This window comes from Oncorhynchus mykiss, chromosome 28, assembly GCF_057628025.1.
Source record: "Oncorhynchus mykiss isolate SJ-2025 chromosome 28, ASM5762802v1, whole genome shotgun sequence".
Classification (NCBI taxonomy): Eukaryota; Metazoa; Chordata; class Actinopteri; order Salmoniformes; family Salmonidae; genus Oncorhynchus; species Oncorhynchus mykiss.
The window spans coordinates 22,382,937-22,401,524 of NC_143049.1; the positions used below are offsets into that span (position 1 = coordinate 22,382,937).

General features: G+C 40.7%; 2 protein-coding genes across 3 annotated transcripts in view; both read right to left on the minus strand.

The window, feature by feature from the left end:
• Positions 1-8,436, minus strand: part of b4galt2 (beta-1,4-galactosyltransferase 2) — a 154,016-nt gene extending 145,580 nt beyond the window's left edge. Inside the window, exon 1 of the mRNA XM_021589482.3 lies at positions 7,611-8,436. The gene's annotated coding sequence lies outside the window, so the exon portion shown is untranslated. The remainder of the gene's footprint in view (positions 1-7,610) is intronic.
• Positions 8,437-9,020: 584 nt separating this feature from the next.
• Positions 9,021-18,134, minus strand: atp6v0b (ATPase H+ transporting V0 subunit b). Of its 2 annotated transcripts, XR_002471354.3 has the most exons (9): positions 17,782-18,050; positions 16,683-16,731; positions 16,385-16,468; positions 14,562-14,639; positions 12,852-12,921; positions 12,519-12,570; positions 11,557-11,747; positions 11,314-11,402; positions 9,021-10,291 (listed from the first exon to the last, which is right to left on the minus strand). XR_002471354.3 is itself a non-coding variant. In XM_021589483.3 (8 exons), the coding sequence occupies exons 1-8, from the start codon at positions 17,846-17,848 to the stop codon at positions 11,376-11,378; spliced, it is 618 nt and encodes a 205-aa protein (XP_021445158.1). In that variant the 5' UTR covers positions 17,849-18,134; the 3' UTR covers positions 9,021-11,375. The 2 variants fall into 2 exon arrangements, 1 of the variants encoding a protein (XP_021445158.1); XM_021589483.3 differs by having other exon boundaries at positions 9,021-11,402; positions 17,782-18,134.
• Between the last annotated feature and the right edge of the window lie 454 nt (positions 18,135-18,588).

Here is an 18,588-nt window from a genome sequence, read left to right on the forward strand (position 1 = left end):
TACATCAGCATTCTGCATTCATAGAGGCATACAAAAACAAACATGAAGTAAATCAACACCTCACAAGGCGAGACATCACGCTAAAACAACACATTTTCCAGAACATCTAATAAGACTATTGGTCCAAATTGGCATAGCTTTGTGTAAAATGTAACGTCACATTGTTGGCTCAAGGCCCATAGAGTCAGTCCTACAGGAGTCAGAGGTGTTGCTTTTCAAAAGACTAAGAGACTAAAGACTAGATAAACAAAGACAGTACGGGGTGTGAAGGGCAAACTGTGTGTCACTGCCCTCTTGCCTGGAATGGCATTATGCTCATGCTAACCACTCTGAGAAAGGAACACCCCTCACCTTCTGACTGGCACACACACACAGACACCTCTCTTGGGGGGGGGGGGGGGGGGTAAACTAACAGCCCTGTACAAACGAGATATATTTAATAATATATATTTTATTTCTGGAAAGGAAAGTTGTGTGGATACTTGGGCTTGAGGTATTACTAGGAGTTTGTTAAGAAAGAGGGTTTCTTTACAAACCAAACAATAACTATCATAGCACATATTTCGTAAGTGCCATGCAGTCATGAATAGTTTGGTTTGAAAAAATTGGCCATGGTGGCCAATACCAATACACTGACTCAGAATAATAAAACCAAATCATTCTCCTTCACCAGCACCCTCATCTCAACACAGATTAACACAGAGGGGTAAAGAGAGTGATGCCATTTAAGGGGAACAACCCTTAATAATCCATGTTGTGTAACACCACATAACAGACATGTTCTCACAGCTGGAGGAGAGAATCCCAGATATCAGACTTCACACTCATGCCCGGTTACCACCAACACTGTGGAGCAGAGCACACGCACAGTTCAGTCAGCTGACCCTTGTCAGAAACACTGCGTGTTTCACATTTCAACTAATGGAAAACGGATAGACACTCTTGTCAAGGAAGATCTGTGATGCTTCTACTATCAAATCCCAATCAAATATTATTCATAGGCTACATGCCAAATATTCAAGCCAGAAATTAAATAAATATCTGAATACTAAACAAGGTTATTTATGCATCAACAAAGCTCTACCATTGTACAGTTGTGGCCAAAAGTTTTTACAATGACACAAATATTAATTTCCACAACGTTTGCTGCTTCAGTGTCTTTAGATATTTTTGTCAGATGTTACTATGGAATACTGTAGTATAATTACAAGCATGTCATAAGTGTCAAAAGCTTTTATTGACATGGACAACATGAAGTTGATGCAAAGAGTCAATATTTGCAGTGTTGACCCTTCTTTTTCAAGACCTCTGCAATCCACCCTGGCATGCTGTCAATTAACTTCTGGTTGGTTTTTGTTTGTCCACCCGCCTCTTGAGGATTGACCACAAGTTCTCTTTGGGATTAAGGACTGGGGAGTTTCCTGGATATGGACCCAAAATATCGATGTTTTGTTCTCAGCGCCACTTAGTTATCACCTTTGCCTTATGGCAAGGTGCTCCATCATGCTGGAAAAGCCATTGTTTGTCACCAAACTGTTCCTGGATGGTAGGGAGAAGTTGCTCTCGGAGGATGTGTTGGTACCACTCTTTATTCATGGCTGTGTTCTTAGGCAAAATTGTGAGTGAGCCCACTCCCTTGGCTGAGAAGCAACCCCACACATGAATGGTCTCAGGATGCTTTACTCTTGGCATGACACAGGACTGATGGTAGTGCTCACCTTCTCCGGACAAGCTTTTTTCCGGTTGCCCCAAACAATTGGAAAGGGGATTCATCAGAGAAAATGACTTTACCCCAGTCCTCAGCAGTCCAATCCCTGTACCTTTTGCAGAATATCAGTCTGTCCCTGATGTTTTTCCTGGAGAGAAGTGGCTTCTTTGCTGCCCTTCTTGACACCAGACCATCTTCCAAAAGTCTTCACCTCACTGTGCGTGCAGATGCACTCACATCTGCCTGCTGCCATTCCTGAGCAAGCTCTGTACTGTTGGTGCCCCGATCCCGCAGCTGAATCAACTTTAGGAGACAGTCCTGACGCTTGCTGGACTTTCTTGGTCACCATGAAGCCTTCTTCACAACAATTGAACCCCTCTCTTTGAAGTTCTTGATGATCTGATAAATGGTTGATTTAAGTGCAATCTTACTGGCAGCAATATCCTTGCCTGTGAAGCCCTTTTTGCACAAAGCAATGATGACGGCACGTGTTTCCTTGCAGGTAACCATGGCTGACAGAGGAAGAACAATGATTCCAAGCACCACCCTCCTTTTGAAGCTTCCAGTCTGTTATTCGAACTCAATCAGCATGACAGAGTGATCTCCAGCCTTGACCTTGTCAACACTCACACCTGTGTTAACGAGAGAATCACTGACATGATGTCAGCTGGTCCTTTTGTGACAGGGCTGAAATGCAGTGGAAATGTTTTTGGGGGATTCAGTTAATTTGCATGGCAAAGAAGGACTTTGCAATTAATTGCAAATCATCTGATCACTCTTTATAACATTCTGGAGTGTATGCAAATTGCCATCATACAAACTGAGGCAGCAGGCTTTGTGAAAATGAATATTTGTTTAATTCTCAAAACTGTTGGCCACGACTGTCAACCACTCCTTGCTGTCCCCAGTCTACCTGGCCGTGCTGCTCCTCCAGTTTCAACTGTTCTGCCTGCGGCTATGTAACCCTGACCTGTTCACCGGACGTACTACCTGTCCCAGGCCTGCTGTTTTCAACTCTCTAGAGACAGCAGGAGCGGTAGAGATACTCTTAATTAATGATCGGCTATGAAAAGCCAACTGACATTTACTCCTGAGGTGCTGACTTGCTGCACCCTCAACAACTACTGTGATTAGTATTATTTGACCATGCTGGTCATTTATGAACATCTTGGCCATGTTCTGTTATAATCTCCACCCGGCACACCCGGCACTGGCCACCCCTGGTTCCCCTGGTTCCTCTCAGTTTCTCAGTTTCAGTTTCTTCCTAGGTTTTGGCCTTTCTAGGGAGTTTTTCCTAGTCACCGTGCTTCTACACCTGCGTTGTTTGCTGTTTGGGGTTTTAGGCTGGGTTTCTGTACAACACTTTGAGATATCAGCTGATGTAAGAAGGGCTATATAAATACATTTGATTTGACTGTACTAGAACATTCCCATGATGTTCTCCCACCAAGGTTCTTATGATAGTACAGTACTATACAGTTCTGCTGGCTTTGACTCAAGGGACAACATTACATTCATCTACAATGACAGTAGGAGGCACAAGATATCTGCTCTGTGCAAGGGGGTATCACATCACCCCTGTGCTTCCTTTCATGTGCTACACATTACTGATTATGACATGTTGATTATACATTACATGAGATTGTAAGCATTTCTACCATATTTCTATTGAGATTGCTATCTCCACAGTGTGTAGCTAGCCTATTTCAATACATAGCCTACACAGAAGGCCTCTGTGGCCATGCTCCAGAGTTGCTAAGCTCTAAAGTCTCTCCACCATCAAATATAGGTTTGCCTTGCCTTGCCTTGGCTCTCTCTCTCTGCTTCCTCAGATCGAGCTGCTCATTTGGCTCCAGAGCCAAAAAATAAATGAAGTGCTTGGGTGGAGGGAAGGTTTTATTGGGACAGCCTGGGATTCAGGGTAGGTTTTGGGCAGTTTTGATTCTCTGTTAAACACTACAGCAACAAACTAAAATCTACTTCAACACCGATAGGGGATATTATGGGCTGTATGTCTATAATGAGCTAAAAAGTGTTTCTTTACAAACCAAACAATAACTACCATAGCACATATTTTTTAAGTGCCATGCCGTCATTTATAATTTGGTTTGAAAAAATTGGGCTTTGCAATACAATGCAATTAATGATTACTCCTATCTGTATTGATCCACACTATCCTTATTTTAAAGTGAACCTCTCGCTCTCAGACTGTAGTTTAATCAATGTATGCAAGGACACATCCTTTGAGATTTTGAATGAAACACAATTTACAGCTCTGAATAGGCTGGGTTTTAGACAAAACACCATGTCAATTTATAGAGCAAAGCAGTCCTCTCCAAAAGCCACCTTTGTTGCTCAGGTCTGGCTGTTCCCATGACAACAAAACTCAACATTGAATTAACCTGAAAGAATAGAACACTCCTTCGCAAACAAACTGCCAGGAACAATCAACATTTCAATTGTAGGCATCCTAAGAACAAAGCACTGGCTTATTCTTTACACGGAAGTCAAATGTAATTCATTTCAACTTTAAACGTGCACGGTCATTAGTTCAAGTATGCTAAGGGTCTATCAAACACATATCCAAATTCTTACACAACTGGATATTTGGCTATCCAGTTGTGTAAGAAACAAGTAACATTAAGTGAATGGCAGTCCTAAGGAAGTAGTCACTCCTCACCTGCTTTCACAGACTGGTCACATAAACTAGACGTAACATAGTACACGAAAATACAGGACCCTCAAATTAGTATGACATCTTACGTTTGTTATGGTTCCATAAGATAGAAAGTTACTTAAGACAAAAACAAAAAAAAGGAGGGTGGTTGGTTGGGGTGGATGGGTGGTCATATAATCCAGATGTCTAGCAACCCAAAGGTTGTGCGTTCGAATCTCATCACAGACCACTTTAGCTAATTAGCAACTACAACCTACTTTTTTAGCTACTTTGGAACTACTTGTATGTTAGCTAAGCCTAACCCTTTAGCTAACCCTTCCCCTAACCTTAACCCTTAAACCTAACCTCTAGAGGTAACTATAGCTAGCTAGCTAACGTTAGCCACCTAGTTAAAGTTGGCACAACAAATTAGACTTTGTAACAGAGTTGAAGTCGGAAGTTTACATACACTTAGGTTGGAGTCATTAAATCTCATTTTTCAACCACTCCACAAATTTCTTGATAACAAACTATAGTTATGGCAAGTCGGTTAGGACATCTACTTTGTGCATGACACAAGTAATTTTTCCAACAATTGTTTACAGACAGATTATTTCACTTATAATTCACTATATCACAATTCCAGTGGGCCAGAAGTTTACATACACTAAGTTGACTGTGCCTTTTTAACAGCTTGGAAAATTCCAGAAAATTATGTCATAGCTTTAGAAGCTTCTGATAGGCTAATTGACATCATTTGAGTCAATTGGAGGTGTACCTGTGTATTTATCTCAAGGCCTACCTTCAAACTCAGTGCCTCTGCTTGACATCATGGGAAACTCAAAAGAAATCAGCCAAGACCTCAGAAAACAACTTGTAGACCTCCACAAGTCTGGTTCATCCTTGGGAGAAATTTCCAAATGCCTGAAGGTACCACGTTCATCTGTACAAACAACAGTACGCAAGTATAAACACCATGAGACCATGCAGCCGTCATACCGCTCAGGAAGGAGCCGCGTTCTATCTCCTAGAGATGAACGTACTTTGGTGCGAAAAGTGCAAACCAGTCCCAGAACAACAGCAAAGGACCTTGTGAAGATGCTGGAGGAAACAGGTACAAATGTATCTATATCCACAGTAAAACGAGTCCTATATCGACAAACCTGAAAGGCCACTCAGCAAGGAAGAAGCCACTGCTCCAAAACCACCATAAAAAAGCCAGACTACGATTTGCAACTGCACATGGGGATAAAGATCGTACTTTTTGAAGAAATGTCCTCTGATCTGATGAAACAAAAATAGAACTGTTTGGCTATAATGACCATCGTTGTGTTTGGAGGGAAAAGGGGGATGCTTGCAAGCCGAAGAACACCATCCCAACTGTGAAGCTCGGAGGTGGCAGCATCATGTTGTGGGGGTGCTTTGCTGCAAGAGGGACTGGTGCACTTCACAAAAAAGATGGCATCATGAGGGATGGAACATTATGTGGATATATTGATGCAACATCTCAAGACATCAGTTAAGTTAAAGCGTGGCCGCAAATGGGTCTTCCAAACGAACAATGACTCCAAGCATACTTCCAAAATTGTGGCAAGATGGTTTAAGGACAACAAAGTCAAGGTATTGGAGTGGCCATCACAAAGCCCTGACCTCAATCATATAGAAAATGTGTGGGCAGAACTGAAAAGGTGTGTGCGAACAAGGAGGCCTTACAAACCTGACTCGGTTACAACAGCTCTGTCAGGAGGAATGGGCCAAAATTCACCCAACTTATTGTGGGAAGCTTGTTGAAGGCTACCCGAAATGTTTGACCCAAGTTAAACAATTTAAAGGCAATGCTACCAAATACTAAATGAGTGAATGTAAACTTCTGACCCACTGGGAATGTGATGAAAGAAATAAAAGCTGAAATAAATCCTTCTCTCTGCTATTATTCTGACATTTAACATTCTTAAAATAAGGGGTTGATCCTAACTGACCTAAGACAGGGAATTTGTACTAGGATTAAATGTCAAGAATTGTGTAAAACTGAGTTTAAATGTATTTTGTTAAGGTGTATGTAAACTTCCGACTTCAGCTGTATCATACGTTTTGCAATTTAGTAGCATATTGTACAAATTGTAATTTGTTACATACCGTAACTTATCATTCCAAATGGGGATTCTCAGATTTACGTACAGAATAATACAAATCGCTCTGTGGCTTTGGCCACCCTGGAGGGTGGGCTCTCAAGCTACATTCATTGCTATACACAAAGGCTATACACAAAGGCCACTGCAACAGGGTGCACAAACCAAAATCAGATAGTGCTCAACATATTATTCCTGATTATTTTGTGATTTGTTTATGAGGGATTTAATTGGAGCAAAGTAGCCCAACTGTGCAAAACACATTTCCACCACTGTTATTGTGGGTTCCATTCATTTATCCTGAGCCCGGAAAAGTTCATCATGACCCTGTCATTGACTGACTGAAGTGAGGTCAGTGAAACCACTTGTACAAAATAAAAGTTCAGCGAAGTGAATGCATCCATGATCAGTTTTGCCCTACAAACACTATCGCATCAATGCACATAATGACACAGAAGCATTTCCAAATGGGTACATTTTACATGGAAAACTAAGCTGAGGATACATAGCATTGATGTGAAAACCAGTTTCTGATCAAGATATGGCGATCTCTACTTACACTATGTAGGCTATATAGCTTGTAGCCTAAAACTTCAGCAAACAATGTAGGCTGCATCTTGATCTCACTTGAGTTTAACTGTTGCCTATAGAGCTAGATGAAAACAGCCGTATAGAAATAGCTCTGTATTTCGTGAGTTATTATGTAGATAGTAAATAATAATTTGAGCAACTTGTCAACATCTTATAACTAACTAGATAACAGTTGGCAGAATGAGAGCTTCACTGCATGCTGCCCGGGTGGATCGTTCCATCGCTGATCAAAGGACCTTTCAGCTTGTTGAAATAATGTCGAACGTTTGGATCACTTGAAAAAAAGGGATGTTGCAAATGCATGTAGAATGGCGGGTCTAGCAGCAGCATGCTTCAGCAAAATGTGCATGACAACAAAGCAAATTGTACAATAAAACATCAATAACCACCAGTAAACATATACATGTTGATAAATGCAGATGTATAGGATAATAAAGAAGAATCCAAATGGCAGGCTAAATGTAAAAATACAAGAACAACTAAAGAACGAAATGTGATGAACAAATGAAATATAATTTATTCTTACCTTAAGGTAGCAAGCAATCCTCCTCTCCTATGAATGCATGGTCTTTGTTGTTGCAGCAACCTTTTTACATGAAATCTGTAAATGTCATTTAAAAAAATGAAATAACAAAAAGTCCTCACGAAAACCTGCTCTCTTTCGTTAAAAGGCACGTAATATCCACTTAATAAAGCCTGGAGTGCGTTTCATTTATTTCTGATTATATAAATCGGTCATTTCATTTTTCGTGCAGACACATTGATCAAAACGTTTTGCCATTTAACAGACATGGGAGATCTGAATGCCTCATTGTTTGATTATTTACGGAGGGCAAATATAGGGTAGTAAATCTTCTACCTTCCTAATTCCGACAGTCCGTTACGTTTTAATGTGGCTATGAAGACAAAAAGGAGTCTATAGCAGTTTTCTCTCGCCGAAGATTATCATTATATTGACAAGATGGTCGACTGGCCGCTCTAACAATGGAAATATATGTCCACAAAGGCGAAAGGCAGGCGGGAGGAGGCGAGATCAGATGGGAACATTCTAGCCAATGAGAGGGCAGATACGCGTGTGAACAAGTCACAACTCCGATATGAAAAAATGTTTTATCCAAATGTCACGCGCATTACACTTTAATCGGTACACTTGTAACAACCTAAGCATGATCAAATTTCAATTCAATCAAATAAGCCTGACCTATCAAAATATCAATTCACTTTTATTTTCAACAAATTCGACACTCATTGCCCCCCATACAAAAACTCCCCAAATTGGTCTGCTTAACTCTCATTTTCGCGCGGACAGATTTTGGGCGCAGTCGAGCCTCTCTTTTTCCGTCTTCCTCTCTGGTCTCGCGCTCTTCAGTACGGGATCTCTGAGTCTAAACACCCGTGTATTCTGCCACTAGAGGGAGCGTTAACTAAGTCCTATTATTGGACAGCACATCTCTAGTAGTCTGCAGTTAAAAGCTAGGACTACAGTAAATATAAATAATTACCTCACTTGTGAGGTACAACTTGATATTTCTAAAGTCAAGAAAAGTAATTGAATTAATATGCCAAATGTAGCATCCCCCACTTTTTCAAATGTTGTAAATGAGCATTAAGGGAGAGGCATACGCTGTGATAGGTCCCCGGTAAATATAAAAAATACTTATCTAGCGCCATCTAGTGGGTAACAAATATTTACAAAGAGTGGGACTGGGACATAAATAACATAACAGAACCACACACAAAAAAATAAACTACTCACTGTAAAGCCAGAAATGGACTGGTCACCACCCGGCCCTCCCCAAGGCTGGTCCCACTCTAGGTGTCTTCCCTTTGGGAGTTTTTCCCTGGCCACTAGGCCCCATATCTGTAAAGCTATTTGTGACAACAGTTGAGGTAGAAAGGGCTTTATAAAATACATTTGATTAATTTGATTGAACGATCAGGTTGGAGTATTTTATTCTTTCAAGGACAATTATGAAGTAAAGAGGACCCACTTTTACATGTCAAAACAATGGATTTACCACATCAACATATTAAACACTCACTGAAGTATGATCTAGAAATCTTCCTTTACATTAGGAATGACACCACTACAATAGGCAGCCAACCAAGGACCTAGAGGGCCTCAATGTAAGCCATTGGCCATCTTTCAAGCAGCATACTTTTAAACCAGCATACTTTTAAACCAACAAGTTGGACTTTCAATCCAAATGTTATCCATTCAAGTTAAACCCTTCAGCACTGAGGCTCTTCCAAGACCAGGATGGCCAACCCAGTATTACACCAAAGGTCCATTTAGAAATGCTCAAAAGTAATGAACAAAGCTGAATCATTGTATGAAACCCATGCCAAATACTATTTCAAATTATCTTTTTGGGCCTTTTGCCATAGGGATCGGCCAAACGATCTTTCATCTCCATGGATAAATACCATTAACTTTTACATACATTTTTTAAAACAATAATACTATACATGTACGGTTGGTGAGGACAGGATGGAACACTCAGTTGGAGACCCCCATAAGTATACAGTCAAATGCATCCCAAATGGAACCCGATTTCTTATAATGCACTACTTTTGATCAGGGCCCAAAGGGCTCAGGTCAAATGCAGTACACTACGTAAGAAATAGGATGCCATTTGGGACAAACACATGGTCACAGCAAGTTGGATGTTATGAACATTAAAATGGAAGTCAGACTCTAGGGTTAATTTTAATTTAAGGGCTCAAGCTAATTGTAATTCATTAGATAAAATTTAAAAAAAACTAAAGACAAACAAAATCACAACTAAGTAAAAGGCCAACTGGTCTGAGAAAGTTCTTATCGATGTTCTGTTCGAGTACCATCTCTCCAAAAGAGTATGCATATCAGCCCATTCACAGCAGTGGAAAGACAAGGAGCTCAGATCATTTAAACTCAAAATTACAACAAAAAAAACTGGAAGAAAAGCAGAAAATGTACATGCAGCGTTTCCCCTAAGATTTTTCAGCAGTGGTGGCAGAAGTAATGGGTTGGGGTCTTCAGCAGCGGTGGCAGAGGTAGTGGGAGCAGGGTGTCGTCTTGGGGTATATATATCTACATTATAAAATCTCTACGGTGCGCCGCTGCTAAACGGATAAAGGGGGAAACACTGACGCGGATAACTGGTCTTGAGGAAAACATCTACATTTCACTCTCCACAGATGGATAGTTTACAGGGGATTACAGACCTGAGAAGGAGAAAACAGACATTATCTATGGTCACTTGAAATCAGATAATACTTATATTCATCAGCAACAGTTCTCACCGTGGATAAAGACCACTTGCATCAGAATGGTAAACACCCTCATGCTTCACAAAGAAACAGACATGTGCCCTTTATATATATACTGTACACACACACACAACAATTTACAATTCAAATGTTTAACCAATCAGGACTGAAGAGTGCCGACCAAAATGTTATGCATACATCAAAACAAGAGTGAATAATGACAGCTGACCAACTACAATTTCAGTGTAATATCTCCTTAGAGCCCCCTTGTACCTACACATATTGATTCATTCTGTGTTACTGCAGAAAAAGGTTACTCACACCAGTCATGGAAAAATATACCGTAACTGAAACTAGTGGGAAAAAAACACAGATTACATCAGTCATAAATATAATCATTTGCTTTGTTATACATTACGACTTTTGCATACAAACAGTTCAAATACTTCAAACACATTTTTACAGGCATTCAATACAAATTACGACATTGTCGAAATGTTTCACTTCCATGTAATGAACAGAACAACAAGCATGTCCACCACCAGAGAAACCATATGCGTGTCAAACCAAACTTGGGAACCTTAGATGTTAAATAGTGGCATTCCATGATTGATCACGGGTAACAAATCCTATACAGATGTTAATGAAATCAAATATAATTTGAAAGAATGTCCCTACTACAAAATACATTCCCTAAATGTCTAGTGGCCCTTTCAATTGTGATAGATTGATACAACAGTAAACGTACATGGGGAAAGCCATGAGGTTTTCTAGAGATTAATTATATGTACCACTATACTACGAAGACCAATTGTATTCAAAGGGGACAGGATTTTGTCTTAAACACCTGCAGTTTAATCTAACCATTTGGCTGCATTCCTTTAAGACAAAATGGTGCAAATATGTCACTCTTCAGCAAATTATGGTTCAAAACAATCAGACAAAAAATACATTTAAATAATTTACTATGTATTTACACAATCCATCTGCTTGTCCAGCTTTGTCTTCCATTGATCTTGTCATATTGAAGATGAATCTTCTAGTCACCCATTTTTACTTTCGACGTCTACAAGAAAAGACATTTGATCAAGTATGTAATAATAAAACTAAAATGCAAACATATACTTGGTTGAGGCAATCAGATACGGAATATGATAGAATGATGCTATTCAACCAATCAGGGGGGGGAAAGAAAACCATGTCAAAAGAATGTCAGTTACCTGCAAGATGGCCACAATCACTCCAAATAGCCCAATTGCACTGCCGAAGATTTCCACAATAAGGATTTTAACAAAGAGGCTGCCATTCTGAGCATCTGCCAGGGCGGCCCCACTACCAACGATGCCAACACAGATGCCACAGAAGAGGTTGGAGAATCCCACAGTAAGACCAGCGCCAAACATGGAGTAGCCTGTTAGGAGAGAACGCAGTCACAAGAGCACAGCATTTCCTTCAGCTGTATTTTATCATTGCACTGTTTAACTAAGCCAATGGCAAGACGTGCCTACTTTACTTGTGCCTGCCTTTATCCTATTGGACTTTAAGGACTGGTCCCAATCAAAACCTCGCCTGGGCACCAGTGTGTTTGTGCCATCATGCCAACTCGTCATGCCAAACAATGCTGTGATTTTCAATCTTAACAATGGAGTTGGCAAGAGGAGACAGATCTGGGACGAGGCTAAGCAACACCCACCAACCATTCATTTCTTTTTTTTTTTTTTGAATTTTACCCCTTTTTCTCCCCAATTTCGTAGTATCCAATTGTAGCTACTATCTTGTCTCATCGCTACAACTCCCGTATGGGCTCGGGAGAGACGAAGGTTGAAAGTCATGCGTCCTCCGATACACAACCAACCAAGCCGCTGCTTCTTTAACACAGCGCACATCCAACCCGGAAGCCAGCCGCACCAATGCGCCGGAGGAAACACCGTGCACCTGGCCACCTTGGTTAGCGTACACTGCGCCCAGCCCGCCACAGGAGTCGCTGGTGCGCGATGAGACAAGGACACCCCTACCGACCAAGCCCTCCCTAACCCGGGCGACGCTAGGCCAATTGTGCGTCGCCCCACGGACCTCCCGGTCGCGGCCGGTTACGACAGAGCCTGGGCGCGAACCCAGAGACTCTGATGGCACAGCCCTTAACCACTGCGCCACCCGGGAGGCCCAACCATTCATTTCTTACCTGCTTGGTAGTTCCTTGCCCCAATGGTCTCTGGTGTGGTGCCACTAAAACTCTATAAAAAGAGATGTAAAGAAATAATTACATTTGTGCTATCTACTACATTATCACACACCAGGGAGATTCAGAGCTCTACTCCAAGATGTCCTATGTAAGTTCAGTCCCAAATAGCACCTTATTCGATATATACAGTCGTGCACTGTCTGACCAGGCTCTCGTCAAAAGTACTACACTCGGGAATAGGGTGCCATTTGGAATGCAATCACCATAATCACTAGTGAAAATGTAAAAAGGGCACAAATGATGATCAAAGTATGCCATCCCGCTCTTGCTTACCTCAGCCATGTTACTTATAACGATCGCCATGATGATCCCATAGATGGCTACAGCCTCACAGAAGATAATGCTTTGGATGGGAGGAGACAACCACAGCATAATTACATTTGTAGTATATTGATCGGAAAGATGCAAACTTAATACAGTACGCACATACAGATATACAAGTTTTATGCCTACACTGAAAGCACACAAGGCCTGTTTCTTAGATCCAGACATGGACTAAAAAGCATTTTCCATTGACTGTGCTTTTTAGTCCAGGACTAGGTTTAATCTGGGTCTGTGAAACCGGTCCACAACACAGATTCTACATTTTAGTCATTCAGCAGGCGCTCTTATCCAGAGCAACTTACAGTTAATGCATTCATCTTAAAAGCCCAATGGAGCTGTTTTTATCCCAATATCAAATCATTTCTGGGTAACAATTAAGTACCTTATTGTGTAGGCTTGAGTGGTAGACCATATAGCAGGGTATTTGGAAATAGTCCCAGTATTGTTTTTCTATACCTTCAAACCTATTTATTTGAAGTCTTAATACACATGAATATTTGTAGCTACTTTTTAAGTAAATACCTGCAGTCAACTTGTTCAATACGTTAGGAGACATAGAAGATTGTGTTCTTCATTTCAACTGTTACATAATTTTTCATTATGAAGTTTACCAGTAGTCCTCAGTCCCGTGGTGTTTGTTTACAAGCACACAATGTCAAGAGACCCTTGTGAGTCACTCACTGTTGTGCAGCACATGCCAGGTGATCTAGTTACAGTATAGAAATCACAACTAAATGTTTACCAGCTAGATATCTTAAAATTATCAAGTTAACTGTCTAAAATGTGTTAAATGCTCTGCAGTTGTGCATTTGGTTTGCTATTTAAGCACTTAGCTACATGGCCATCTTCTTCCAAAACCAAGCGTCACTTGGTAAAAGCAGAGAATCCTGGATCAGGAGCCTCACGGCCTAATATTTGTTTTGTGCATGCAGCAAGCTGAGTAGCATTTTTTAGTTACTTGTTTAACTTTATGGGCTGCGATGTCTGTCCTGCAAATACTTAGGTCAGAAACGATACATTTTCACAATGTGTTCATAAGCATTCTCTATGGGATTTTACTTGTAAGCATTGCTAACCTTCTCATTTCAAAAGCTCTGTAGGGTTTAAAAATGGCACCCCTGTGTTCAGTGCCAGTACTACCGAATATATCTTCAAGATGCACTATGCACACCTCTCTGCCATTTCCTGGTTGCCTAAATTCAAATAGTTCACGTAATTTCAGTTTGTGACAAAACAAGCAGTCATTGTTGTAGAGAATCATTGTACCATCTAAAACACTGAAATATATTTTCCAGAACCAAAAGTGTATATTCAGCTGTTTGAAGCTGGTGTACAAAACCAAAATAGATGCAAAAACAAAACTTCAGAACGGGAAGCACAGAAATAGCACATATAGAACAGGTCTCCCTTCTTAGACTTGCTTAAAAAAATATAACTCACATTTCAATGTGAATTTGGTTAGGTCACCCCAAAAGTTACATATTGTAGCTTTAAAATGGTCAAAAAGAAAGAAAAAAATGCTTCTTAGCAAGTGCAAGTTCTCAAGCAAGAATTTTGATAGGACTGTCTTTAAGTGGTCTGAGTAGGGAGAGGGAAATAGAAAATGAGCTGTTATTGGGGGAAGGGGGGACTGGTTCCATTCCCTTTTTAATAGCTTACCTGACCAGATTCTTTGTTTTAATCCGTGGTGCTTTTACACCACCTCCTATGATGCTGGAACCTGTGATGTAAATGCCCCTGTAAAACAAGGACACAATTCAGTATACAGTAGGGCAATAAAGAATTTAGTCAGCCACCAATTGTGCAAGTTCTCCCACTTAAAAAGATGAGGCCTGTAATTTTCATCATAGGTACACTTCAACTATGACAGACAAAATGAGAAGGGAAAAAAATCCAGAAAATCACATTGTAGGATTTTTTAGGAATTTATTTGCAAATTATGGTGGAAAATAAGTATTTGGTCAATAACAAAAGTTTCTCAATACTTTGTTATATACCCTTTGTTGGCAATGACAGAGGTCAAACGTTTTCTGTAAGTCTTCACAAGGTTTTCACACAATGTTGCTGGTATTTTGGCCCATTCCTCCATGCAGACCTCCTCTAGAGCAGTGATGTTTTGGGGCTGTTGCTGGGCAACATGGACTTTCAACTCCCTCCAAAGATTTTCTATGGGGTTGAGATCTGGAGACTGGCTAGGCCACTCCATGACCTTGAAATGCTTCTTACGAAGCCACTCCTTCGTTGCCCGGGCGATGTGTTTGGGATCATTGTCATGCTGAAAGACCCAGCCACGTTTCATCTTCAATGCCCTTGCTGATGGAAGGAGGTTTTCACTCAAAATCTCACGATACATGGCCCCATTCATTCTTTCTTTTACACGGATCAGTCGTCCTGGTCCCTTTGCAGAAAAACAGCCCCAAAGCATGATGTTTCCACCCCCGTGCTTCACAGTAGGTATGGTGTTCTTTGGATGCAACTCAGCATTCTTTGTCCTCCAAACACAACGAGTTGAGTTTTTACCAAAAAGTTATATTTTGGTTTGATCTGACCATATGACATTCTCCCAATCTTCTTCTGTATCATCCAAATGCTCTCTAGCAAACTTCAGATGGGCCTGGACATGTCTGGCACTGCAGGATTTGAGTCCCTGGCGGCGTAGTGTGTTACTGACGGTAGGCTTTGTTACTTTGGTCCCAGCTCTCTGCAGGTCATTCACTAGGTCCCCCCGTGTGGTTCTGGGATTTTTGCTCACCGTTCTTGTGATCATTTTGACCCCACGGGGTGAGATCTTGCGTGGAGCCCCAGATCGAGGGAGATTATCAGTGGTCTTGTATGTCTTCCATTTCCTAATAATTGCTCCCACAGTTGATTTCTTCAAACCAAGCTGCTTACCTATTGCAGATTCAGTTTTCCCAGCCTGGTGCAGGTCTACAATTTTGTTTCTGGTGTCCTTTGACAGCTCTTTGGTCTTGGCCATAGTGGAGCTTGGAGTGTGACTGTTTGAGGTTGTTTATACTGATAACAAGTTCAAACAGGTGCCATTAATACAGGTAACGAGTGGAGGACAGAGGAGCCTCTTAAAGAAGAAGTTACAGGTCTGTGAGAGCCAGAACTCTTGCATTTTTGTAGGTGACCAAATGCAAATTATGGTGGAAAATAAGTAAGTAAATTCATAAAAAATCCTACAATGTGATTTTCTGAATTTGTTATCTCATTTTGTCTGTCATAGTTGAAGTGTACCTATGATGAAACTTGCACAATTGGTGGCTGACTAAATACTGTTTTGCTCCACTGTAAACATTAACAGAACATGCCATACAAGAGGAGAAATATAGCCTACATGGAATGGGGAATAGGATGGGGACAAGACACTAGTTGCTATTTCAATTTTCAAGTCTAATTTAACAACTTCTCTATTCCAAATTCAAAACGGGACTAATCTTTTCTGAAGAAACACTCAGGGGGAAATAAAGAGTACTCACCAAGCAGCTCCAACAACAGAGAGCGAGATGGCCAAGCCAATTCCAAGGTTCGCCCACATGAAGGGCGAGGTTTCTGTCAAAAACCTGTGGGGGAGAGAGCACAATTTCACCATAAAAATCAAATGTTCCATGATCTAGCCTAGGCTAAGATTTCTGGGTGGGGGGGGGGAAAAACACCCAACTGTTTTCTGAAATGTTACCACCAGTAATCAGCACCAGGCTCAGAATATAAAACAGATTTATATTCGTACGTCTATAATATGATGTTCTAAGACAAGGGATTGTGTGTCATACTAACCATGCCACATCAAAGCGGAATCCAAGGTCGAAGATTGTGTAACAAATACCTGAAAAAATGCACCAATCCAGGTTATGCATTGCAAAGTATGCAAACATTTTCATTGGTTTATGCATTTGTGTGTGTTGCAGTACAGTTCAGTAACAGTACACGCAAAGCCACAGAGCTGCAGAACAAAAATGTGTCAGAAATGATTATGTGTCAGAAGATAAGTGTGATAGCTCACCCCCACATGACAAGTGTTTCAGTTCCCATTTTCCTTACTCTAGCAGCCAAGCAAGTGAGCTAGATAACTATGGCAACTATAAATTATGTAACTAACAGAATGTTCTATACTTAACAGTATGCTTTTAAAAAGTTTTAGTGCAGGGTAGCCTTATGCAGTCGAACATTAGCTAACTATCTGGCTCTCTAGTCTGATTAATCATGCTGTACTACACAATTAATTGTGTACATATGGCCTGAGGTTAATGCCTACCAAATCGTGTAAATGCTTACAAGGCAGAATGTCGAATAAAATGACTGTACATTTAAAAACTTACTCTACCGGTTACGTTCATGTGGCTATAGGACACCCGGTAGAGTAAGTTTAAATGTAATTGTATTAAACGTTCTTGCCTGTAACGAACATTAACCCGACTTCGCATGCATTAGCGTCAGGCTGTCTATACACCAATGAATTGTGTATAACAGTCTGATTAATCAGACTACTGACTCTGCAGTGATATGCTAGCTAACGTTACTTCCCATACACGTTTAGTCGAATTCTTACATACGAATAGCTAGATAATCTACCTTTTGGACGACAGTGCCAAAGGTGCACGACATATAATTCAAGGAAGTTAGTTAGCTCTATTTGTCAGGCAGGCTAGCTATTACCAAGCTAGCACATCACTGCAGACCCAGATGAGTTTACGCCGTTGCCGCTAGCTATCGCAACAGGCTTACGTTAGCTGGCAATCAGCACGGCCTGTGAAGCACGACACAAACATATACAATCAAATGAATGAAAGGAATATATTTACAAAATGCATTATATATTTACCATCATCATTAACCCCATTACCCTAGCTAGCAAATGTTGCTAAAACGTTCTTACCGACGATGAGAATGGTACTCCAGAAGGCCAAAGTGACCCCGGTGTAGAGAATGGCGTGTCCGTTCATGATCACCCAAACCGCGATATTTTCCGGACTATCGCACTATGCTACCTTCAGTTTTGTCTTTACAATTGACGTCGAACGGTCTGAATAACCCCAAAATCTTTCAACTGAGGAAGGGAAATCTATCCATCAAAAGGGAAGGGATACAGTCAGCTGATCGAGCTTGACTTGAGCATGTGACCGTGACAACAAACGTAATTCCACTTCCTTCTTCTTCTTCTTCTTCGTGCCAGTTTCCGCGGGAGCTCCCAGGCACAGACGTAGGATCAGTTGTACATCTAAACTTTGTATTACTTTTTCATTCACAGGTCATAACGCAAAACGGACCTTAGACTAGCACTTAGGCAATCTACACACTGTAGGCTACGGTTATTTATTTTAATTTAATTTTAGGCTACGGTTATTCTCTTGTATTTTATTGTTGCGATTTTTGTTGCTTCTAAGAAAATGTAGTTCCGCAAGTAGAATAAACTGTACAGAGGCATTATAGAAACATAAAATAGCATGTTGATCTCATGATGTAAGCTAAATTCCAAAATACAAACTTGAGTTCCTGGTTTGTCTTTCAACTTTCACAAATATATAATTATATCCAGCAAAGATGTTGGTATATACTATGGCTTCACCTCTTTCTCTCTGTTTCCAGTTAGCAAAGACGGTATAGAAGTAGTAAGGTGCAAATTACAGGTGTTTGTAATTCAGCTCCTTGCAGTGTTAATCCATGACCACATGATGGCGCTACA

What these genes read in the sequence shown, in the direction of transcription:
- atp6v0b (XM_021589483.3), bottom strand. Translation starts at nt 17,848, where the DNA reads ATGAACGGACACGCCATTCTCTACACCGGGGTCACTTTGGCCTTCTGG. An exon ending in AAAACAAAGAATCTGGTCAG is followed by an intron (nt 12,922 to 14,561) that starts GTAAGCTATTAA and finishes TCCCATCCAAAG; the next exon opens with CATTATCTTCTGTGAGGCTG. An exon ending in GGCAAGGAACTACCAAGCAG is followed by an intron (nt 11,748 to 12,518) that starts GTAAGAAATGAA and finishes CTCTCCTAACAG; the next exon opens with GCTACTCCATGTTTGGCGCT.